This window comes from Megalobrama amblycephala, linkage group LG11 (assembly GCF_018812025.1).
Source record: "Megalobrama amblycephala isolate DHTTF-2021 linkage group LG11, ASM1881202v1, whole genome shotgun sequence".
NCBI lineage: Eukaryota > Metazoa > Chordata > Actinopteri > Cypriniformes > Xenocyprididae > Megalobrama > Megalobrama amblycephala.
Window position 1 is genome coordinate 37,724,566 of NC_063054.1, and position 27,097 is coordinate 37,751,662.

The 27,097-nt window shown below is 31.0% G+C and overlaps 1 protein-coding gene across 3 annotated transcripts in view; it reads left to right on the plus strand.

Moving 5' to 3' along the window:
* The window catches only part of fig4a (FIG4 phosphoinositide 5-phosphatase a), a 79,951-nt gene that overhangs the window by 6,923 nt on the left and 45,931 nt on the right, over positions 1–27,097 (plus strand). For all 3 annotated transcript variants that reach the window (XM_048207879.1, XM_048207878.1, XM_048207877.1), the window contains exons 4-11: positions 200–323; positions 4,119–4,275; positions 7,149–7,199; positions 10,083–10,228; positions 11,210–11,338; positions 13,898–13,998; positions 16,291–16,453; positions 25,257–25,354. In XM_048207879.1, coding sequence (XP_048063836.1) covers positions 200–323; positions 4,119–4,275; positions 7,149–7,199; positions 10,083–10,228; positions 11,210–11,338; positions 13,898–13,998; positions 16,291–16,453; positions 25,257–25,354 — 969 coding nt within the window. The remainder of the gene's footprint in view (positions 1–199; positions 324–4,118; positions 4,276–7,148; positions 7,200–10,082; positions 10,229–11,209; positions 11,339–13,897; positions 13,999–16,290; positions 16,454–25,256; positions 25,355–27,097) is intronic.

Here is a 27,097-nt window from a genome sequence, read left to right on the forward strand (position 1 = left end):
TCTCTAGTTAATGTTAATTTCATCCATGGACAAAAAAAACATGCTTTTGTATATGAGGGATTTTATCCCTGATATGAATTGATCCAGAGGAATTCACTGTTTTTATGAGTTTATAGTTTTGTTCAGTGCAAATATTCAGTGTAAATGTGTGTTTTTATCGTGTGTCTGAATGTTTTAACTGTGATTTTGTGTGTGGCAGCATGTCTACAGTCAACAGGAAGTGCGGGAGCTGCTGGGCCGCCTGGATCTGGGCAATCGCACTAAAATTGGGCAGAAGGGATCCTCCGGCCTTTCCAGAGCCGTATCTGCCTACGGCATTGTGGGTAAGACATCCTCAAGCCTTTTTTCCTTGTTTGCTTGAAGTTTTATTTCCTGTGTTTATTCATCCTCTGTCTTGCCAATTAGTTGTGTGCTAATGCAATTAGCCGCCGTTGTAATGGTGCGATTTTGAGAGCGATTGTGCAGGCACGTGTTGTCTAAAGGTCAGGCAAACACTTCAGAAGTGCCAGATGCCCACGCTGTTTACCTGAGATGCTTCGCACACTGGCACCCCGTCGCCATAGAAACACCACATGTGAATGAGAGCTCTGCCCACTCTCGTGCCTTTGATGCCCGTTTTTCACCTGGCAAACTTTTTCAGCTGAAAGGCCACAACAAAAGAACGTCCTTTTCACCGATTCTGTCTTGAGTCATCATTTTTATCATTTTAATTCCACTGAAATGAGCTCAACTGCTTAGTTGGTGCATTATTAAAGTGAGAAAACAGAAACTCTATCATGAAATGAATTTATTTTTTTACCTTCTGGATGATTTATCACCAGTTTGTGTTTCCTGGTCAGTGTTGTTTTAGTATTATTTCTAAACTATTAGTATTATTAAAGTATTTATTAATTTGTTGAATTTGCTTTTTAGTAATTTTTGCGGTGCGGTTTTGTCACGTTTATTAGGTTTTGTTTTTAATATTGCTAATTGGCTTTAATTTATATTTATTTTAGTTTTAGTAATTTTATGTGCTTTTTGGACTTTTTTTTATTTTTCTATAGCTTTAATTTATATTTATTTCAGTAGTCATTTTGTTATATGCTTTTGTTATTTTTATTAATTTGTTTTTTAATATTTCAATTTAGCTTTAATTTAGTTTAGTTTTAGTCATTTTAGTCATTTTGTTGTGTGCTTTTGTCTTTTTTTGTAATTTTCTATTTAGCTCAGTTTTAGTTTAGTAATTTTATGTGCTTGTCATTTTTTTTTTTAATATTTCGAATATTTCATGTGTTCTTGTCATTGTTTTATATTTCTATACCTTTAATTTATATTTTTAAATTTTAGTAAGTTTAGTAATTTTGTTGTGTGCTTTTGGTATTTTTATTAATTTGGTTTTTAATATTTCTATTTAGCTTTAATTTATTTTAGTTTTAGTCATTTTAGTAATTTTGTTGTGTGCTTTTGTCTTTTTTTTTATAATTTTCTATTTAGCTATAATATCTGTTTTTCAGTTTTAGTTTAGTAATTTTATGTGCTTGTCATTTTTATGATTTTTTTTTAAATATTTCGAATATTTCATGTGTTCTTGTCATTGTTTTATATTTCTATAGCATTCTTTTTCAATTTTAGTAAGTTTAGTAATTTTGTTGTGTGCTTTTGGTATTTTTATTAATTAGTTTTTTTAATATTTCTATTTAGCTTCATATTTATTTCAGTTTTAGTGTTAGTAATTTTATGTTCTTGTCATTTTAATTATTTATCTTTTAAATATAAATTAAAGCTAATTAGAAATATTCTATTAGTTTTAGTAATTTTTTTTATTTGCCTTTGCTTTTGAAATATTATATATATTTTAGTATCGAAATCGGCCAGTTGTTGTTTAATATCTAACGAAATCGGCCTATAGTTGTTTCTTAATATCTGTGTTTATTTCAGTATTAGTAATTTCAGTAATTTTGTTGTGTGCTTTTGTCATTTTTTTTTTTGTGTTTTTTTTAATATTTCTATTTAGCTATAATTTATATTTTTTTCAGTAATTTTGTTATATGCTTTTGTTATTCTCATTAATTAGTTTTTTTATATTTCTATTTAGCTTTATATTTATTTCAGTTTAGTCATTTTAGCATTTCAACTTATTTTTATTAGTTGCCAAGGCAACGTTTGTAATTTTTGTTTAATCTTTTTCTCTGCCAAAAGTTTTAAGTTTTTCACCTAATAGGCCTATTTATCTTTTACTTTGATTTATTCATTTTACATTCATGCATTTGGCACTTCATGCATTCCCTGGGAATCGAACCCATTACGTTGGCGTTGCTAGTTTCATGCTTTACCGTTTATTTACTGTTTATATTATTTCAGCTTTATTTCAGTTAGCGAGTGAATTTGAATCATTTTAGACAACAATAAGGACAGGTTTAGCTGGCTTGTGTTTTTGTCTGCACACACTCATAATAAGCAGGCGAAGCCGCTCGCGGACAGACCGACTGGTGTCACGCTGAACCCACTGGTCAGAATCACATGATCACGGTCAACGCTGTGAGAATCTGGGTGATGATCTCCAGGTCATGACCTACTTCTTCTGGTGAAATCTCAGTTTTAGTCGGGTTAGTCATCAAAACTAGGTCTTATGCAACCTCGAGTCGCCTCTAATCACCGCTGAGAGAGCAGGGCATCATGGAAGTAATAAGAAGTGAGAATATAGTGCACAAACAACGGCAGATCAGAACATTGACGTGTGTCATGTGTTTATGACACACCCGATAGATGTGACTGTGTGATGAGAAACAACAGTCACAAACACAGCGTTTGATTACACCCTCACGTCTCATCATTAGAGTGATGTGTTTGTCTTGAATTGTTTACTGTACACTATTATGCTTTTTCACATCTTTCTTTAGAGTGTAATGTTGTTTGAGCATGAAAAAGCTCTGCAAAGTTCAGTGTTTCTGAACTCCCTGAAACGCCTCCGGACCAGTGGAAAGAAACGAGTTTTCTTCCAGGAACGAACACGTCACAATATTCCTCATTTAAATAATTCATACGCAGAATAAAGGGGCGGGGCCTGGTTGGCGGTTATGGTAAGGGGCGGGACATTTCCCAAACACCAATCACAACACACTGCTCCAGCCGACCAATCAGAGCACATTGTGCTTTTCAGAAGGAGGGGCTTCACAGAGACAGGAACTAAACAGAGCGTTACTGACAGACTGGGAAGAGAGGAGCTGCAACAATGGAGAATATGAAGAAAATAATGCATGCAAACCTGTTCTAGTAGAGCCCAAAAACAACATCAAGACTAAAAAAGGGCACAATATGGCAAATCTTTATTTGTGTGTCGTGTTTTCATATGATTGCGATTGATATCAGAAGAGACTCTTGATGCTCGCATGAGCTTTGAGACACTTTAATGAATATGATATTCTTCTCGTACAACACAATGTGTATGTATTTTTTGACTAATTCATATTCATAATTAATTTTATGTAACCGCAATAAGAAAAGTCCATAAGAGAGCTGTTTTGTATTAGAAGCAGCTTACATAAACAAGCTTTGATCTGAAAAATGGCAACACTTTACAATAAGATCTCATTAGGTAATGCATTAGCTAACAATGAGAAAATATTTTTACAGCATTTTATGTTTTATATAAAACCCAAATGTTTTCATGATAGCTAATCAAAATAAAATGCATAAATGTTAAAAGATTAATAGATGCTGTATAAAAATATTTAGGCCTAGATTGAAGATTTATGTTGATTTGTAAGCAATTTGAATACATACAAATATATTGATGATGATAAACTATGCCATGATTTTTTTTTTTGTCTTACCTGTTTCGTTTATGTATGACTGACAAATATTAATCACATTAACAAATCGATGGAAATTTAAGTGCAAATATATAAAAATATTTATTAAGTATTATTCATTGTTAGTTAATGTTAAAGAAATTAGTTGATATTTTATTTTTTATTTTTTAATATTATTTTATGTTTTGTTTTGTTATTTGTCATGAATATAGTCATGGTAGCTGGCATGGCAATAAGTAAAACAAAATTAAATGAAAAAAATGAATGCAGTTAACTAATGAGATCTAATATTCATTGTTATTTACTCTCATCTCTCATGTCTTTCAGGTTTTGTGCGGTTTCTGGAGGGTTACTATATCGTGTTGATCACGAAACGTCGTAAAATGGCTGACATCGGCGGCCACTCGATTTATAAGATTGAAGACACGAATATGATCTACATTCCCAACGACTCTGTGAGAGTCACACACCCTGATGAGGCTCGGTGAGTCACTTTATACTGAGACATGTTTGATAATAACAATAATTAGAGATGCACCGATACTAAATTTCTCCACCGATACCGATATCCGATTACCGATAGTTTTAAATTAATGATAATTTCATTATAATTAATAATTAATCATTATATTTTTAATTATTATATTTTAAAAGAAATGCAAATAAAAACTTTATTCTCTCCATTTCATCAACTTGTTTCAGAGTAACTGGTATCAGTTATAAACAAACATTACTCAAATAAATATTAACACACATTAACTAAATTCTGAAGATTAAATTAATATTTCTTAACTTTCTGAATGTTATTATTGCATACAATTACTATTAATATTGAACATCAGACTGGTTTCTTAGCATTTTCTTTACATAAAGCATAAATTCGGTGCATTTTCCTGCCCTCTTTTGATTGACAGGATATATTGGCCCTGACTATTGGTTGTTTTTAAATGGCTGATAGTATGAAAATTTGCTTTTATTGGCTGATATGTCGGTGCCTCTCGAACAATAATATCTGAGCATTTATTGTATTGAGAATGACCAATAAGATTATACATATTTGGTCACATGATTATTATTTATTAAAGCCTACTGTATATATACGCACATTTCTAAGGCCTCTAAAATGAACATCATGATATGAACTTTGCTGGCAAACCTGTCGCACACAATCTACTACAGTCCTTCTGCCGTCTGATTGATGGCTTATACTTTTTTAGCAAGTAAAATCAGGGTCTAAAACTAACTTTTTGCCACACCTGTCAATGGCCGGTGACTTAAGAAAATTTACCAGCCAATGCAGCCATAAATATTTTTTACCAGCCATGAAACAGGCAGTTATGACACCAAAATTTTAGATACCGGTGAAAAATCACAATTTTCAGGTACAGATATTTAATAATGAAACAGATTAATCCTTATTAAAGTTACAAAAGTTATTCAGTCAAGAGCACTGTGTGAATTTTCTTTGTCTTTTGTTCTTAGATGAACATTAAAGGGTTAGTTCACACAAAAATAAAAATTCTGCAATTAATCTGCATTCATCTTCAGAACACAAATTAAGATATTTTTGATGAAATCCGATGGCTCAGTGAGGCCTGCATTGACAGCAAGATGATTAACACTTTCAATGCCCAGAAAGACATATTTAAAACGGTTCATGTGACTACAGTGGTTCAACCTTAATGTTATGAAGCGACGAGAATACTTAACAACGACTTTTCAACAATATCTAGTGATAGGCGATTTCAAAACACTGCTTCATAAAGCTTTATGAATCTTTTGTTTAAATGAGGCTTTGTTACGTCATAAGTGTTTCGAAATTTCAATAGTTCACGTGACTTTGGCAGTTTGATACGCGATCCGAATTACTGATTCGAAACTAAAGATTCGTAAAGCTTCATGAAGCAGTGTTTTGAAATCGCCCATCACTAGATATTGTTGAAAAGTCCTTATTTTGTTATTTTTTGGCACATAAAAAGTATTCTCGTCGCTTCATAACATTAAGATTGAACCACTGTAGTCACATGACCTGTTTTAAATGCGTCTTTAGTAGCTTTCTGGGCATTGAAAGTGTTAATTATCTTGCTGTCTATAGAGACCTCACTGAACCACTGATTTTATCAAAAATATCTTAATTTGTGTTAAGGATGTGGAACGACATGAGGGTGAGTAATTAATGACATTATTTTCATTTTTGGGTGAACTAACCCTTTAAGGATACATACGGAAGCAGGTTTATTAGGCTGCTGTCACTTTAAGAGTGAATGCACGGATCCAATACACTGATACACAACTGTTTGTATCAGTCATTTTCAAGCGTGAGAAGACGTGAAAGAGAGTTGAATTCCCTTTCACGTCGTCTTGTGCTTATATATATATATTGGCAAGGCTTAAACTTTCGTGACAATGCAGGCATTAAAGGCTCATTACTAAGATTTATATGGTTTATTAATAATCGACTAATGCTTAAAATGAATGACTACTAGTCAACTAGAAAAATCTTTAGTCGAGGGCAGCCCTAGTAGTTGGTCATTTGATGCTCTTTGCATACACAAAACTTACATATATTAGTGTTTTCAGTATGCATACTGCAGTAGTAGTGATAGTAAGTATGCTAGTATGTTGTTTCAGACTGTTTGCCTGGTTTTCCTCACGCTGTGTCTGTCCTGCTGCGGTCGGTCACTCTGATCTCAGGATGCAATTCACACGTCTCTTATTTCGGCCGTGTGTGTGTGTGTGTGTGATGACAATGAAAGCGTGCTATTCGTCACACATTATGTGTGTTCGAGATTTACAATAACACAGAGTACTTTCAGTAGTACAGCCTGTAACTGTTGACTCGGGTAATGTGAGACGCCGTTTGCGTCTTAGTGTCCAATTTAAGTTTGGTGCAATAATGGTCTCTTTTCCTTCTGGTCTGCTTTTCCTTTTTTCTTTGGTTTTTAATGTGGTACCTTGGCAGTACTGTGGTATTCTACCATGTAGATGGTAATTATTCAGTGGCATCTGATACTTTAGGATTGTGACGCCAGTCTAAGCATTCAACCTACACGACCGGTCAAACGTTTGGAATAATTATGATTTTTAATGTTTTAGAAAGAGTCTCTTCTGCTCATCAAAGCTGCTTTTATTTGATCAAAAATACAGTAAAAATTGTGAAATATTATTCCAATGTAAATCAGCTGTTTTCTATGTGAATATATAGTAAAGTGTAATTTATTCCTGTGATCAAAGCTGAATTTTCAGCATCATTACTCCAGTCTTCAGTGTCACATGATCCTTCAGAAATCATTCTGATATGATGATTTGATGCTCAAGAAACATTTCCTTTTTTAACATTACCATGTTTTTCCACAGATATGTGAGAATATTCCAGAACGTGGATCTGTCCAGTAACTTCTACTTCAGGTGAGCGTCTTGTCGTTTTGAAAGCGTCTCATCCTCATAATGCCGTGGCCTCGCATAACTTCTCAGGTCATTGTAATGGAAATAGGATGTCATGAGCTCCTCATACGCCTCTCATGTGGAGTTACTTGTCCTTCTTTCCCCTTGCTTCTTTTCACCGATCTGGCCATTACATTTTCTTCATAAAACGGTCTGTTGTTACTTTGATTTTAGAAAAGAAGCAGATGAAATAACTCTCTATTAAAGCACAAATAATCAGCAGCCCTGAAACCTGTTTGAACTCTTAAAATGTCTGAATGTACAAAATATCTAAGCAAATCTCATTTATTGTAAAGAAAAAATTGCACGCACACAAATTTTTCTTATGTTTTGCTTGTGAAGTGTGTTTGTGGATTTTTTAGTTTTATACCATTTTCAACCAAAGTGATAAAATACAGAAGTGATAAAATGTTTTCCTCACATATTGAATAGGTGTAAGCAATGTTCCCTCTAATTTTTTTTCTCGCTGAGCAAAACTTTTCTCTGTTGAGCGCACATTTTGGCCACCTGAGCAAAAACGTACTGTATATCAGACCTGTACAATGAACGTAAACACACACAAAAAAATGGTTTTATCATGCAACTGTAACATTTAACTTTAATGTGCCGTTTCTATTTTATTTGACCCTTGATGTAACTTATTGATTTATTAAATAATATGTTTGAAAACAAGCAGTTCAGTCACTAAATTAAGCACATTTTAGGTTACTTGAGATTTTTTCACATTGCTGTATTAACTGTAATTTCTGTCCTCCTGCAGGACAGTTCAATTCTTTATAATAATATAATATGAGCAGTTACAATGATGGTTTGGGACAACCATAATGTATTTTTGTACAGTCAATTATTAGCAACAGACAGTGTTAAACCATCAAAATTACATGTTTATTGCTTATGAATTTCCCAGATTTTATATACCAGGAGGTTTCAAGATTTTTCGTGGCAAGGAACCCTAAACAATCCCCTTGTGAGATCATTTTTTTATTAGGCTTACATTATAATATAATAAAATATTTAAGTATTTAAACTGATATACAGTATTATATCAGTTTAAATGCTTCCATTTGTTTTAATATATTATATAGTGAAAACAAACTGAAGCATTTAAACTGATAGCTAAATATTTGTAAGAAAACTGAACGTTAACTCTTTTATAGTTATGTAAACATCCCTGAAACCCACACCACCACCACACACAATAATCTATTTAAACGGAGGTATATCACTGATGTATTTTGAGTTTGCAAGCTACACCTGTGGTGGGTGTGTGACTGTAAATGTCTCAGAGTTCTCTTTCTATGAAAACTGTAAACCGCATTCACCGGTTCCAACTCTATAGCGACAATAATTCTATAGTGGTTGTCCAGAGCACTGCAATTATTTCTCATTCAAACTACTACAAACATTTTCATGTCTGTTCTCTGCGCGGCCGCGCACGCGCGCAGCTTAGAGGGAACATTGGGTGTAAGGTATAATTATTGTCAAGTTTTCAAGCGTATTTTTTTAAGGTAAAATTTTCAAATGATCGAAGTTTAAATTTTCATATTGATAAGGTTATTTTTTTTCCTACCCCCTAAAATTTCAGACTTTAATGTCACCTTCATTAAAATATTATAAATTATTTTAATAAAGTTATTTTATATATTTAAAATGTTATATTTTATTGTACATATGCTTTTTATTTTATATTTATATTTTATATTTTGTTATAATATTTTATATTATTCTGCATTTACTTTTAGATTTAATTAGATTTTATTTTGCATTTTATTTTATTTCAGAATTTATTTTATATTTTATTATTTTGCTTTATATTTAAATTTATTCAGTTCTGTATTTTATTTCCTTTTCATATTTTATTGTTTTGCATTTAATTTATTTGTATTTTATTATTTTACATTTTATATATTATTTAATTTATTTTATTTTTTTATCATTTTATTTTATTTTATTTATTTTTATTTTATTATTATATATTTTTTATTTATTTGATTTATTTTTATTTTAGTATTTTAAATTTTATATATTATTGCTTTTTATTTTTATTTTGAATTTTATTTTATTTCAGAATTTATTTTATATTTTATTATTTTATTATTTTGTGTTTTATATTTAAATGTATTCATTTCTGTGTTTTATTTCTTTTTCATATTTTATTGTTTTGCATTTTATTTATTTTTATTTTATTATTTTACATTTTATTTTTATTTATTTTAAAATGTTTTTATCATTTTATTGTATTTATTTTTGATTTATTATTTAAAATTTTATATATTATATATTATTTATTTTATTTTTTTAATTTTCAGGTCTTGAAAGTCTTAAGTCTGGCTTGTTTGGACCTTTTTTTGTTTGTTTCTTTTCTTGTTGTAAGGAAAGGACTTGATTCCAGTTATTTGAAAACATATTGAAGTCTTTATTGATCTGAACTAACTAATTAATTAATTAACCCTGGTTTTGAATGTGGCTGTATATATGATTATTAATGAGGGCATTAAATGTATTGCTTTGACTGCAAGATTACAAATATACAAGATCTCATTCAATAGGAAACAATGTAACAAATTAGCAAAGTTGTAGCAGAGTTCTTCAGACGTTTTGTTTGGTTGTGTCCCGCTTGGACACGGGTCTGTAAGTGAGATGTCGTCTTGTGGGAAGCTGAAATAATTGCATGTGACGCTGATGAACTTGTGCGTCTCTCTGAAGTTCATTCGGTGCACTTCATCTCTAAGCAACATGCTGTCACCTAGCAACAATGCATGCTGCGTCCTGCTGCCCAACAATAATGAGAAGTGTGATTATTTTTAGCCCTGAGTGCATGTGACCCTTTGACCCTCTGGCCTTTAGTTACAGCTACGACCTGAGCCACTCGCTGCAGTACAACATGACGCTGCTGCAGATGCCATGTGACCCCGGAGAGACCGAGGAGCTCAACACCAGCGGCAGACAGGACAGCTTTGACATCTTCGAGGAGGAGGGACTCCCCACTCAAGGTGTGTTTGGAGAGCAGTCTTGGGTTTTACTTTATTTTATTGCATTTTTTTTTTATATATTTTATTGCATTTTATATATTTATTTTTTACATTTTAATTGTATATATTTTTGTATTTTTTTGTATTTTTTTTGTATTTTTATTTTATAGAATTTCGTTAAATTATATATATATATATTTTATTATTTTATATTTAATTTTATATTCAATTTTGTATTTTATTTAATTTATTTGTATATTTTTGTTTTATATTTTATTTGTTTATTTCGTGTTTTATTCTCTCTCTCTCTCTCTCTCTCTATATATATATATATATATATATATATAATAAATATTATATATAAAATAAAATATGAAATAAACAAAATATAAAACACATTATATTTTTTTGTTTTATATTTTATTTATTTCATATTTTATTTTATATATTATATATAAAATAATAAAATTAAATATAATATATAAAATAAAATATGAAATAAAATATAAAATACAAAAATATAAAAAATTAAATGAAATACAAAATTGAATATAAAATTAACCATAAAACATTAAAATATATATAATGTAACATAAAATTCTATAAAATATAATAATAAAAAATAATAAAAATATTTATGATTTTGTTAAATTATATATTTGATTATTTTATTCAAATTTTATATTCAATTTTGTATTTTAATATTTTATTTTTTATATATTTCTGTTTTATATTTTATTTCATATTTTATTTAATATATTACACATACACACATTCACATACATACATACATACATACATATATATTTAAATTTATTCATTTATAAAATTACATTTATTCATTTTTTTTGTTGTCTTTTTTTTTTATACCTCTTTGCAAAATACAGTCAAAATCTATTTTATTTTATTTTATTTGACTCATTTTTAAGTCTTGAAGGTCTCAAACTTTGTTTTGTTTGTCTTGTATTGTGGGTGAGTTGTTAATTGAGGTGTTTGTTTCAGTTGTTCACGGCTTCAGTAACGAACCCTACGCTAAGTATGTGTGGAACGTCCGTCTGCTGGAGAAAGTCAAGGACATCGTGCATCCTGATTGGCTGTTGTACATCATTCACGGATTCTGCGGCCAATCCAGTATCCTCTTATAAATTGAGTGTGTGTGTGTGTGTGTATTTAACTCCAGAGGTGAGCTAAATGTTTTTAGTATTTTATTCTAAAAATCCCCCCAAAAATTATTCTAGAGTTTGTGTCAGTCTCTAGTCTTTAACGTTTAGCTTTAATAAAGTGTTTATTCTATAATGGCATCGCATGAGATGATGTGAAGTTCAGATCTGTGACCGTGTCCATCTGGCTGTGCTCTGTAGTGCATACGGATGTGTTCATGATCCTGGTTCATATAGATGAACGTCTCTAACCTCACAGGCAGACAAAACAAAGTCTGTGCCCGTTTCACATTGATGCACATGCATGTGTGTGTATGACATAACAAAAATAGAAACCGCGTCTATAAACTAAACGTAACAGCAGCAGGTGTGCACAATTTAATCAGCATTGTTGATTTATCATGGGAGCAATCTAGTGTTGCAGTTGCTTTCCACATACCGTGATGCAAAATACTGCTAAAACGTACTTTTTAATTTTTTTCCCAATTGCAAATTTTTATTTATTCTATTTTTTATTTTATACCCTTCTGCAAAATACAATTAAAACAGACTTATTTTAATTTAATTTAATTTTTCCCCTCCTGAATACAGCTTCTACTTTTTAATGTAACTTAATTATTAAATTTGTTTTTGTTTTTTTAATTGTTTTAATTAATTTTTTTATTAATATTTTATACTCCTCTTTAAAACAGTTTTATTTATTTATTTATTTTATTCTTTGCTGCAAAATGCAGTTAACACATGCCACTAAATACAGATAAAACCTACTTTTAATGTAATTTATTTATTTATTTATTGTATACCTTTCTGCAAAATACAATTAAAACATATTTATTTATTTATTTATTTATTTTCATTTTCCCTCCTGAATACAGCTTCTACTTTTTAATGCAATTCAATTATTAAATTGGTTTTTATTTTTTATTTTTTAAATAGTTTTAATTAACTTTATTTATTTTTTATTTTATACTCTTCTTCAATATACATTTTTATTTTATTTTATTTTATTTTATTTTATTTTATTTTATTTTATTTTATTCCATGCTGCAAAATGCAGCTAAAACCCACTTCTTAATGTAATTTAATTTTTTTTTGTATACCTTTCTGCAAAATACAATTAAAACAGACGTATTTATTTTAATTTAATTAAAAAATTTTTGTTTGTTTTAATTGTTTTAATTTATTTTTTATTTTTATTTTATACTCCTCTTCAAAAGTTACATTTATTTATTTTATTCTCTGCTGCAAAATGCAGTTAACACATGCCACTAAATACAGATAAAACCTACCTTTAATGTCATTTATTATTTATTTTGTATTTTTTATTGTATACCTTTCTGCAAAATACAATTAAAACATATTTATTTCTTTTTTTCACTGTATTTTATTTTATTTTTACCCTGTTGAATACAGCTTCTACTTTTTAATGCATTTTTAATTATTAAATTGTTTTTTGTTTTTAAATTGTTTTAATTAATTTTATTTATTTTTTTATTCTATTCTCTTCTTCAAAATAAATTTATTTTATTTTATTTTATTTTATTTTATTTTATTTTATTTTATTTTATTTTATTTTATTTTATTTTATTTTATTTTATTTCCCTGCTGCAAAATGCAGCTAAAACTAACTTCTGATGGTATCACGTGTCTTCTTGTTGAGTTAGAGCGTTTATCGGCTCAACTACCTGCTGGTGGATCTGGTTTTGACCTGCTAGTTCACCTGTTTCACCTGTTCCAGAAATCATCTTGATATGACCTGTTTTTCACAGAAAGTTCAGGAGGGTCAAAACTACAAAACAAGCTAAAGAAGCACAAAGAGAGAAATAATCATCCGGAGAAAGTCTCGCGCTGTTGATTGCTTCTGTTGTCGTAATCTTTTCTCCTACCTCCCCTGTGAGGAGCCTGAACGAGCGGTGAACGAGTTCATAGATGTCAGCGGCATTATGGGAAACGGATGAAGACGCTGATATTGAGCTCTGAATGATTTAATAGCCAAATGAGTTTATAAGAGCAAGATATGAACAAACACTTGATCTATGAGTAATATGGAGATGATGTACAAAAGTTTGGGGTCAGGAAGGTTTCTTGAAAGAAAGAAATTAATACTTTTGATCTATTTAATGCTGAATAAAACTGACGCTAAAGACGTTTATAATGTTACAAAAGATTCGCTGTTCTTTTGAACTTTATTCATCAAAGAATCCTGAAAAATAAAATGTATCACAAAATTATGACATTGATAATAATCATAAATGTTTCTTGAGCAGCAAATCATCATATCAGAATGATTTCTGAAGGATCATGTGACACTGAAGACTGGAGTAATGATGCTGAAAATTCAGCTTTGATCACAGGAATAAATTACACTTTACTATATATTCACATAGAAAACAGCTGATTTACATTGTAAAAATATTTCACAATTTTCACTGTATTTTTGATGCAGCCTTGTAATCTTCAGATATAATGTTTATATCAGATGATTTGTGGATGTATTTTGTGTTGTGCTTCCTTAAACTCTCTGTTTCAGAGTTGCTGATCTACGGTCGGCCGGTGTACGTCACGCTGATCGCCCGGCGCTCCAGCCGCTTCGCAGGGACACGTTTCCTCAAGCGAGGAGCCAACTGCGAGGTACGCTGTCGCCATGTGCTCTTCTTTAGTAGGTTTGTCACGTGCGAGCGTTACCTGTCCAACACAAGCTCTGGTTCTGCTGCTGCTGCTCTTCTGTATTTATCTCTGTGTGTTCAGGTGGGATTATGTAATGTTCGTTTGCTCTAAAGCTGTCTGCCATTAAAGCTTCACAAAGCTTTTACTGCTGTGATGCTTTATGATGGTGAAGGTACTTTAAAAGTGCAGATTGACAAATTTCACTACAGCCTTAAACTACAGACAAGCTCATAAGTAGTTATTTAAATACATACAATTTTTTTAAATTAATAAATCTCAATTAAAGTATTATTTCACTTTTTTAACTTATTGTGTAATGTTGCTGCTTGAGAATAAACAGTATCTGCAAAGTTACAGCGCTGAAAGTTCAATGCAAACAGAGATATTGTCTTTTAAAGTTATGCACAAAGGCTATTACTGAAAGATGAAGCAGAAGCTGCTGTTTATGGGCCCATATCTAAACACTTTGACACAAATACACATGGAAATACTTACCATTCAGAAACGTCCTTTAAAAACTGTGCTTGCAGAGGTTCTGCTTGACCCTCTTAATCATTACTGCTATCTGGGTCTGATTCGGGCTCATTTTGATAATATAGACACCATTATTTACATTTCCGCTGAAGCACATGTAACAACTGAAGCACATCAGCTAACCTATCTGAGCCCATTGCGTATTTCGGAGGGAGTGGTATCATAGAATCAGGAAGTCAAACCGGCCGTTCAAAATGCAATGGAAACAGCGGTGTACAATAAAGGTAAAATATATGAAAAATATGCAGTATTTAAGACATGATAAACTGCGCCCCATAAACACAATCAAGCCTAGGAAAAAAAAACAGTGAACCACCCCTTTAAACCAAGTGGATAACATACAATATGTGTACTTCCTTTCTGTATAGCATGGAAAAATCATCTTACTAAGACATATTATTGGCAGATATTGATATTTATATGCATTTTATGTCAGTATCTGTTATAAAGATCTTTACAAGCTTCAGGATATTATCTTTTTATCCATGTAAATATCAGCATTTGCACCAAATTGCATATTTTTTTCATCCATATTCTCACTATATGAGCTTTAAAAGCTCTTATACAGGCTTTTTTATTTTAAGATAATTTTATACACTACCAGTCATGTTTGGAAACATTATTATTTTTAATGTTTCCAAACATTTAAAGTCTCTTATGCTCATTAAGGCTGCATTTATTTCATAATAAATACAGAAAAAAACAATAATATTGTGAAATATTATTACAATTTAAAATTATGGTTTTCTATTTTAATATACTTTAAAATATAATTTATATCTGTGATCAAAGCTGAATTTTCAGCATCATTACTCCAGTCTTCAGTGTCACATGATCCTTCAGAAATCATTCCGATATGATGATTTATTATCAATGTTGGAAACAGTTGTGCTGCTTGATATTGTTTTATAACCTGTGATACTTTTTCAGGATTCTTTGATGAATAAAAAGTTAAAAAATATCAGCATTTATTTAAAATATAAATATTTTGTAACAATATATACTACCGTTCAAAAGTTTGGGATCAGTCATTTTTTTCTTTCTTTTCTTTTTTAAAAGAAATTAATACTTTTATTCAGCACGGATGTGTTAAATTCATAAAAAGTGACAGTACAGATTTATATTGTTAGAAAAGATTTATATTTTGAATAAATGCTGTTCTTTTGAACCTTTTATTCATCAATGAATCCTGAAAAAGTATCACAGGTTATAAAATAATATTAAGCAGCACAACTGTTTCCAACATTGATAATAAATCAGCATATTAGAATGATTTCTGAAGGATCATGTGACACTGAAGACTGGAGTAATGATGCTGAAAATTCAAATTTGATCACAGAAATAAATTATATTTTAAAGTATATTAAAATAGAAAACCATAATTTTAAATTGTAATAATATTTCACAATATTATTGTTTTTTCTGTATTTATGATTAAATAAAAGCAGCCTTAATGAGCATAAGAGACTTTGTTCAAAAACATTAAAAATCGTAATGTTTCCAAACTTTTGACTGGTAGTGTATATCTATATATATTTTGTCTAAAGGTTCCATAAACTGTCCCATTTCAGGCAATGAGATTTTTCTGATTTCATATGTCAGGCATTGCAGTGTTAAGAAGCACTCTAACTTCTTAACGGACAGGCGGCAATAGTATGAAAACAGTGAGTTTTTCGCCATACTGCTACTGTACTGTGATGGACTGCATGTGTGTGTTTTTAGGGCGATGTGGCGAACGAGGTGGAGACGGAGCAGATTATCCACGACGCCTCCGTCATGTCGCTCACAGCGGGCAGTTTCTCCTCCTGTGTTCAGGTCAGAGGTTCAGTTCCTCTACACTGGTCCCAGGACATCTCCACCATGATGCCCAAACCGCCCATACGCTGTAAGAACCACTTCCTCTTTATTACGTCATCACTAATTCCTGTTTATTAGCTCAAAACTGTGGGTTGTGTCCCAAATGGCGTACCATACAGTATGGGCCAGATTTAACTTGCATCAGCACAGACCGTCTTTTGTCTTTAATATATACTTGCACTGTGCACTACACTGTAAAGGATAATGTGTTGCTCAATAAAAAACCCTTACGCAAGAGTTTGCATCAATTATTTTGAGTTATGAGAACTTTTTAGCTAACAAACTACATTGAGTTAGAGGAACTTAATAATTTGCAGCATAAACACAAATTTTTATATTGAATGATTTCATTACCAGCATGTACAAATATAACAACTAAATGTTGGTTAAATGAATAATTAGCTCAACAATATACACAAATAACACTTAATTCATGTACAAACTGTCATGCTGGTAAAAAGCCATATAATTTGAGCTGACCTGTGGCTTTTTAATGGTTTCCAAGAGTTTGAAGTGGATTTTGGTCAACAAAAAGACATCAGGAAATAATATACATTCTTTACAACTTATTCAGAGAAATTACACTGACTGTGTAACTACATGAAGCTTTATTTCCAAGCTTTTATTCTGACGCTCTGAGCGAGATGATGCATGGTAAACCTTGGTTTTTAATACAGTATAGTGCAGTATAGTAATAGGGGCTTATATGTATTGTAATTAGTGCTGTCAAGTGATTAAAATCTAATTAATTACATGATGTGCGATTAATTTGTGATTAAACACATCAAATTTGGCTGAGAAATAACCTTCAAAAGATAATTTAAAGTCATTATTGTGTTAAATGAGAAAAGCATCAAATAGACACTAGCTTTAGAAAAAAGTAATATTTTATTTGTTTCAAAAGAATTTACACACTTTTATACGGAAGAGGATTAGGGCCAAGCAATAATAAAAAAATAAAACCATCTCAAGATTAAAGTTGTTAAATTTCGAGAAAAAAGTCAAGATAAAATGTTGAGAATAAAGTCATTAAATTACGAGAAAAAAGTCGTTAAATTTCAAGAAAAAAGTCAAGATAAAATGTTGAGAATAAAGTCATTAAATTACGAGAAAAAAGTCGTTAAATTTCAAGAAAAAAGTCAAGATAAAATGTTGAGAATAAAGTCATTAAATTTCAAGAAAAAAGTCAAGATAAAATGTTGAGAATAAAGTCATTAAATTACGAGAAAAAAGTCGTTAAATTTCAAGAAAAAAGTCAAGATAAAATGTTGAGAATAAAGTCATTAAATTACGAGAAAAAAGTCGAAATAAAATGTTGAGAATAAAGTCATTCAATTACGAGAAAAAAGTCATTAAATTTCAAGAAAAAAGTCAAGATAAAATGTTGAGAATAAAGTCATTAAATTACGAGAAAAAAGTCTAAATAAAATGTTGAGAATAAAGTCATTAAATTTCGAGAAAAAAGTCAAGATAAAATGTTGAGAATAAAGTCATTAAATTACGAGAAAAAAGTCGTTAAATTTCAAGAAAAAAGTCAAGATAAAATGTTGAGAATAAAGTCATTAAATTACGAGAAAAAAGTCGAAATAAAATGTTGAGAATAAAGTCATTCAATTACGAGAAAAAAGTCATTAAATTTCAAGAAAAAGTCAAGATAAAATGTTGAGAATAAAGTCATTAAATTACGAGAAAAAAATTGTTAAATTTCAAGAAAAAAGTCAAGATAAAATGTTGAGAATAAAGTCATTAAATTACGAGAAAAAAGTCTAAATAAAATGTTGAGAATAAACTCATTAAATTACGAGAAAAAAGTTGTTAAACTTCAAGAAAAAAGTCAAGATAAAATGTTGAGAATAAAGTCATTAAATTACGAGAAAAAAGTCGTTAAATTTCAAGAAAAAAGTCAAGATAAAATGTTGAGAATAAAGTCATTAAATTACGAGAAAAAAATTGTTAAATTTCAAGAAAAAAGTCAAGATAAAATGTTGAGAATAAAGTCATTAAATTACGAGAAAAAAGTCTAAATAAAATGTTGAGAATAAAGTCATTAAATTTCGAGAAAAAAGTCAAGATAAAATGTTGAGAATAAAGTCATTAAATTACGAGAAAAAAGTCGTTAAATTTCAAGAAAAAAGTCAAGATAAAATGTTGAGAATAAAGTCATTAAATTACGAGAAAAAAGTCGAAATAAAATGTTGAGAATAAAGTCATTCAATTACGAGAAAAAAGTCATTAAATTTCAAGAAAAAAGTCAAGATAAAATGTTGAGAATAAAGTCATTAAATTACGAGAAAAAAATGGTTAAATTTCAAGAAAAAAGTCAAGATAAAATGTTGAGAATAAAGTCATTAAATTACGAGAAAAAAGTCTAAATAAAATGTTGAGAATAAACTCATTAAATTACGAGAAAAAAGTTGTTAAACTTCAAGAAAAAAGTCAAGATAAAATGTTGAGAATAAAGTCATTAAATTACGAGAAAAAAGTCGTTAAATTTCAAGAAAAAAGTCAAGATAAAATGTTGAGAATAAAGTCATTAAATTACGAGAAAAAAGTCGAAATAAAATGTTGAGAATAAAGTCATTCAATTACGAGAAAAAAGTCATTAAATTTCAAGAAAAAAGTCAAGATAAAATGTTGAGAATAAAGTCATTAAATTACGAGAAAAAAATTGTTAAATTTCAAGAAAAAAGTCAAGATAAAATGTTGAGAATAAAGTCATTAAATTACGAGAAAAAAGTCGAAATAAAATGTTGAGAATAAACTCATTAAATTACGAGAAAAAAGTTGTTAAACTTCAAGAAAAAAGTCAAGATAAAATGTTGAGAATAAAGTCATTAAATTACGAGAAAAAAGACGTTAAATTTCAAGAAAAAAGTCAAGATAAAATGTTGAGAATAAAGTCATTAAATTACGAGAAAAAAGTCGAAATAAAATGTTGAGAATAAAGTCATTAAATTTCGAGAAAAAAGTCAAGATAAAATGTTGAGAATAAAGTCATTAAATTACGAGAAAAAAGACGTTAAATTTCGAGAAAAAAGTCGAGATAAAATGTTGGGAATAAACTCATTAAATTATGACTTTATTCTCAACATTTTATCTCGACTTTTTTTTCGAAATTTAACGAGTTTTTTCTCATAATTTAACAAATTTGTTCTCGTAATTTAACAACTTTTTTCTCGTAATTTAACGAGTTTATTCTCAACATTTTATCTCTACTTTTTTCTCGAAATTTAACGAGTTTTTTCTCGAAATTTAACAACTTTAATCTCGAGATGGTTTTAATTTTTTATTATTGCTTGGCCCTAATCCTCTTCCGTACTTTTAGGCTTCAACAGCCTAAAAGTTATTTTTTCAGAAGTTGCATCTGAATTTGTATTTATATATATTTACAGATCAAAACAGTTTGTTTACCAGAATTCTTCAAAATGTCTTCTTTTATGTTCCACAAAAGAAAGTAAGTCATAGAGTTTTGAAATGACACGGGGGTGAGTAAATGTAAATAAACAGTTATAATTTTTGGGCAAACTAACCCCAAAATAGTAAAATATTTTTTAAATGAAATGATACTCTAAATAAGAAACGAAAACTGCCAGTAGGTGGCGGAAATTATGTAAATGACTAAGTCATTCATTCATTCAAATGGCTGATTCATTCAGGAATGAAGTAAATGGCTCTCTTTATGAATGAGTCATTGAATCATTGATTCACCCGATTGATTCGGAAACAAAACACCGCTGTGTGTTGCTCGGAGACACACAATAGTTCTGAATCTGGCTTTATAGGTAATATTTTCATTGGAAATATTGAGCAAAAACAGACAATATTGTGTGTAAAATATAGCACAATATTAACTTCTTATTTATTGAACTGTTGTATAGAATCAATATCCTATTTGCTATTCGGGATAACTAATCACTCATTACTCGTGTTGATATTGCTTAACTATATCAAAATATAAATGTACAAATGTGTACCGTACGCAAACATCTAGTCAGAGCCACAATTTCCTGTTAATACGGATGGGTTAAATTGAGATTTTTGAGTTGGAGGAACCACAAATTGCCAGATTCCCAATTTAACCTCAAAACAGGTTTTTCAAGTAGTTTGTGAGCATCATTTGCTACTTACGGGTTTTCTGTGTATTAGCAGATTTTTTTCTGTTTAATGACATCACCAGGGCCGCTCGAGGATCTCTCATCTTCTCTTGCATTATTTTTTTTCCTGCATGCACTCATCTTGAGACTGCTGAACCCATTTCACTGCTTCTCCTCCAGAGCAGTATGACATTTCATATGCACCACGGCTCAGGCAGACACACGCTGATCCAGCTGCGCGCTCGCTTCTTATCTTAGATTGGTTCCCGCCAGCATCCTCGACCCCTCCGTGTGTGTGTGTTTGCTCGGGTTGGACGTTTCTGCTTCGAACGAGAGATTCCTGTCCAACACAAATTGCGTGTGATGCTTTGAAAGCATTGCAGATTATTATGCGGTTTGTGCCAAATTGAGTTTTCGTTCACTTCTTCTTGCGCTTAAATGACTTAAAATCACTTGAATGTTTAAATTGGCAAGACTTAAAGGGTTAGTTCACCCAAAAATGAAAATAATGTCATTAATTACTCACCCTCATGTCGTTCCACACCCGTAAGACCTTCATCTTCAGAACACAAATTAAGATATTTTTGATGAAATCCGAGAGGTATATGACTCGTCCATAGGCAGCAGTATAACACTTTCAAGGTCCAGAAAGGTACTAAAGACATCGTTAAAACAGTCATGTGACTGCAGTGGTTCAGCTTTAATGTTATGAAGCGACGAGAATACTTGTTGTGCACAAAAACAAAACAAAACAACAACTAAACAAAAACTAGAGAAAGGATTTGATTACGCCGACTTTGATTTACGCATAAACAAAACAAAAATAACAACTTCATTCAACAATATCTTCTCTTCTGTGTCATTCTCCTGCGCTGTCACATGACTGTTTTAATGACGTCTTTAGTACCTTTCTGGACCTTGAAAGTGTTGATTATATTGCTGTCTATGGGCGAGTCATATACCTCTCGGATTTCATCAAAAATATCTTAATTTGTCTTATGGGTGTGGAACGACATGAGGGTAAGTAATTAATGACAAAATTGTCATTTTTGGGTGAACGAACCCTTTAATAACACGTGCAAGTGATTAACTTTAATGATGACGCCCATTCGGGCCACTGATAAATGCGTTAACTGTCCCGACCGTCTTTCATTCTGCCCAGTCCTTATTGTCGAGCCCTGAATTATGAATTATTAAGGTCTTTTAAGACAATCAGATCCGACTGAACTGTTTCTCCTCACTTTTTGGCAAATTGAACTGACTCTATAACTTAGGGATGCATGATTATGACAAAAATCATAATTGTCGATTCTTCCTGAATTTTTGTTATTGGTTTTCTGTAGCATTAAGCCTCAAATGTCAACTATACATTGGTTTGGTTTCTTCTTTAAATAAAAAAGTAAACATATGAGTAGACATGTGCCAATATTCGGTAATGTTATATATCACGATAATGAATATGCAAAATATTGTTATCATTGGCACTTCAAAATACCATAAATAATAATTTATTAAAATTTTTATAATTCATTTAAGAATACTTTTCCCATCAACCGTATAAAATGCACAACACCGCTGTATTCTGCGTCAAAGGGACACGCGCTCAGATGTAAACAAACCCAATATGCACGAGAAGCACATGGCGTAACGAGTGAAGGAGACGCACATTCACTCTCTGACAGCAGAGGGCGCTGATGGAACAGCAGAAATGCAGTGGTTACCCCGGAAACCCCGCAAACAAAGCAGCTGCGCTAAGTTTTTAAAATGCTTCAAACAGCCATTCATTTTTTTGTAATCTCAGTGTTGTTCATCTCAGCACCAAATACTGAATACTTAAAGACTTAATAGGCTATTTATTTTCAAACTTAAACATTTTTATATTTTAATCTGGACTACAACATGCCCTAATGATTAGAAATGTTCTGATTATTTGTTATTGTTCAGTAAAACTTAGAGACATACGGCTTCATTAGTGAACATGTTAATTCATTATTACCAAACTGACCAAGAAAAATACTTAGTTACTTACTTATTCTTAGTTACTGTTTAATAACATTACTAAAATCAAAAGAACTTTAATGGACCTGAATGATCAGTTGTATTTCTTAACTAACATTAACAAAATATAATACTTTCTGTAACAAATGCAGCTATTGCTCAATCTCAGTTAATGCATTAAATAATGTAAAGTGTAGCCTAATTCTTTTGCACTTTAATCTGTTTGATAATTTTACTTTTTATATTTTTTGTGTGTTGAATTTATTGTATTTAAACATTCAGAGTTCTTTTTGTTATTACAAAAATAGTTCTTAAACCTGTTATTATGACAACACTTTTTTTTGCAAATTATTTCAATATCGTGATAATACCGTGATAAAAGCTTCAGCAATTAATCGCAACATGAAAATTTGATACTGTCACATGCCTAGTAATAACAATTGGGGCTTTCACACCATGTTGTTCTAAGAACTTAGTTATAGGAAGTGGTTCCCTGAGAACTAATGTTCCTATAGGGCCGTTTTCCTGGTTGCATTCGCACCGCCAGTAGGAACTCTGAAGTGCGCTTTTATTTTGACAATTACGATCTGTTAGTTTACGATCTGTCCTGTCTAATACTGTCTAATACAAAGAAAGTGTACAGTATATGAAAAAGCATTAGCTTTTGCCATGTGGTTAATGCTCAATGTCGCTAGCTGAGCAGAAATACGCATTCATGTTTCGCTTTGCTCCACTAAAAATGTTCTCCTTAGCGTAAGGTTCAGGGGTCCATCTATCACTGTTTTTCATGTTTGTAGAGTTAATTTGTGGAGTAAATATATAGGCTGTGTAAATGGCTCTTTAAAAATGGCGGGTGTTGGTTTGTTCGACCAATCAGCGTACACTTTGGTAGTTCCTTTTTGTGCTGAGTTAGACCTTTTACACTCGGAGGTAGTCGTGATTCGCCTCTCACAACGTCACATGCACTAAACACACTTCTTAAGCACGCAGAATAATGTAAGCAGCACGTTCTTCTTATTTTTTTTATATGTTTGACAGGAACTAGTTTTCTCCTGTGCTTTATATCAAAAATAACACTCAGATACAACCCAAAACTCTTAATTATGATGAATTATATGTGATTTCCAGACTCATCATCCTCTGCACTTACTCATCTGTCTAACACATTATGCAATTTGCCTGATGCAATGTCCTTCGGTCAGAAGATGATGAGGGTTTGTGAAGAATGTTTTCTGTAATTAGGTCAGTTCGATATACTGTAGGTGTAAAACACGGCTCGCACAAAGGGCTTCCCGAGATAACATATTGATTTTCAGCTAATCAAAAACTGGAGAAAGGGTGTTACACAAGGCTCGAGTCTTGGCCCGCTTTCATTGATTGTTTGGTGTGCTGCGAGATGATGAGCTGCGGTTTTTCCTTTTCACCGCAAGTGTGCATCACACTGCCATTTTCACAAGCTTTGTCTGACCTGCTTGAAGGACTTTTCAGTGAACAAGCATTTGATTACGCCTACTTTGAATTTGCTTTGTGTGGCGTTAATGAATCCATGTAAAAGGGAGATTTGTGTATGCGAGAGAACCTCGTTCTCATAACCTACTTCTAGAAGTGTTTTGTGTGTTGTGCTCTAATCTGTTTATAGGTTTGCAACTGGATGGTTTGATTGTGGCAGACTTACGACCCACATAGTGACCCACATTATGACATAAAACCTGTGTAATTATGGGATTAAAAAGTCAAAATTATGACTTTTTATATTCAGTAATGGGAACAAAAGCCAAATAATGGCACTGTTATCTTCTTTAGAGATGCTTTATTGCTGAATCGAATTTCTTTCATAATTGATTTTTTGTTTTTTTTACATTTACAGTGTTATTGAACTCAAATGATTATCGTCTTTTGAGAGCTGATGTAGATTTGTCTCATATTTGATGTTTGCATCATTGAATCTGTTATTTTTCCTGCTGTTTTGTATAAAAGCACTATAGAAATAAAGTTGACTTGACTTTTTATCTCATAATCTCATAATTATGACTTAGTATATCCTAATTTTTTACTTTTTTATGTCATCTTGTGTGGTGGAAAATGGGCTTCCATATAATTCCAATAATTCTGTATATTTATTTTGCAATGTTTTAATGTTTTTAAGGCAAACAAATGAGAAAAACGGTGGCTTTTTTTTTCAATTTTTACAAAAAATTTAATTTCATTAAATGCTTCATTATGCCATAAAATATATATATTAAAAAAATCATGTTTATTTTCATGTACACTACCATTGAAAAGTTTAGGGTCGGTATGTTTTTGAAAGAAGTCTTTCCTGCTCACCAAGACTGCATTTATTTGATCAAAAATACAGTAAAAATATTACGATTTAAAATAACTGTTTTCTGTGTAAATATATATTTTAAAATGGCATTTAGAAGTTGATATGGCTATAAACTCAAATAAAAACGAGCAAAATCAGCTCTTTAATCATGCACATTAACTAAAACAACCTGTTTTTTTGTGATTTGACTTGATTAAAGTGTGAACAACTTCTGTAAGTTTCTGCGTTTTCCATTCAAGCAGATTGGTGATGTGATTAGAAATAGATGACTAGAAATACTTACCATGATGGCCTTCAAGTGAACTACAAAAACAACTCTGGTTTCATGTCATCCTCATATAGACCTGTAAGTTGTTCACCAGTTTGTAAATCATTTCTATAAAGACTTAAAATGCTCTTGTTCTCTCGTACAGTGGACCAGGCCGACCCGTACGCTCATGTCGCCGCTCTCCACTTCGATCAGATGCTGCAGAGGTTCGGATCGCCCATCATCATTCTCAACCTCGTCAAGGTGAGACTCCAAGTTCTTCCTCTGAGTTCTGATCCCATCATCCATCTAATCTCTCGAGGGTGAATCTGACAGAAACACGTCCAGATGACATTTCTATGGAAGCCCGTTTCCGCCACTAAATAAATCAATAAAAATAGTAATTGCCACTTTTTATCTCACAATTCTGACTTTTTTTCTCACAGTTGCGAATTATAATGTCAGAATTCTGATATGTAAACTTGCAGTTGCATGATATAAATTCACAATTCTGAATTTTTTATCGCTATTCTGACTTTTTTCCTCCCAGTTTTGAGTTATACAGTCAGAATTCTGAGATTCTGCGAGTTTATATTTCAGAATTGTAACTTTATATCATGCAATTGTGAGTTTATATTTCAGAATTGTGACTTTATATCATGCAATTGCAAGTTTATATCTCAGAATTGTGACTTTATATCACGCAATTGCAAGTTTATATCTCAGAATTGACTTTATATAATGCAATTGCGAGTTTATATCTCAGAATTGTAACTTTATATCATGCAATTGCAAGTTTATATCTCAGAATTGTAACTTTATATCACGCAATTGCGAATTTCTATATCAGAATTGACTTTATATCATGCAATTGCAAGTTTATATCTCAGAATTGTGACTTTATATCATGCAATTGCGAATTTATATCTCAGAATTGACTTTATATCATGCAATTACGAGTTTCTATCTCAGAATTGTGACTTTATATCATGCAATTACGAGTTTCTATCTCAGAATTGACTTTATATCATGCAATTACGAGTTTCTATCTCAGAACTGTGACTTTATATCACGCAATTGCGAGTTTATATCTCAGAATTGACTTTATATCATGCAATTGCGAGTTTATATCTCAGAATTGACTTTATATCATGCAATTACGAGTTTCTATCTCAGAATTGTGACTTTATATCATGCAATTGCGAATTTCTATCTCAGAATTGATTTTATATCATGCAATTACGAGTTTCTATCTCAGAATTGTGACTTTATATCACGCAATTGCAAGTTTATATCTCAGAATTGACTTTATATAATGCAATTGCGAGTTTATATCTCAGAATTGTGACTTTATATCATGCAATTGCAAGTTTATGTCTCAGAATTGTGACTTTATATCATGCAATTGCGAATTTATATCTCAGAATTGACTTTATATCATGCAATTGCGAATTTCTATCTCAGAATTGATTTTATATCATGCAATTACGAGTTTCTATCTCAGAATTGTGACTTTATATCACGCAATTGTGAGTTTATATCTCAGAATTGACTTTATATCATGCAATTGCGAATTTCTATCTCAGAATTGATTTTATATCATGCAATTACGAGTTTCTATCTCAGAACTGTGACTTTATATCACGCAATTGCGAGTTTATATCTCAGAATTGACTTTATATCATGCAATTGCGAGTTTATATCTCAGAATTGACTTTATATCATGCAATTACGAGTTTCTATCTCAGAATTGTGACTTTATATCATGCAATTGCGAATTTCTATCTCAGAATTGATTTTATATCATGCAATTACGAGTTTCTATCTCAGAATTGTGACTTTATATCACGCAATTGCGAGTTTATATCTCAGAATTGACTTTATATCATGCAATTACGAGTTTCTATCTCAGAATTGTGACTTTATATCACGCAATTACGAGTTTCTATCTCAGAATTGTAACTTTATATCATGCAATTGTGAATTTCTATCTCAGAATTGTGACTT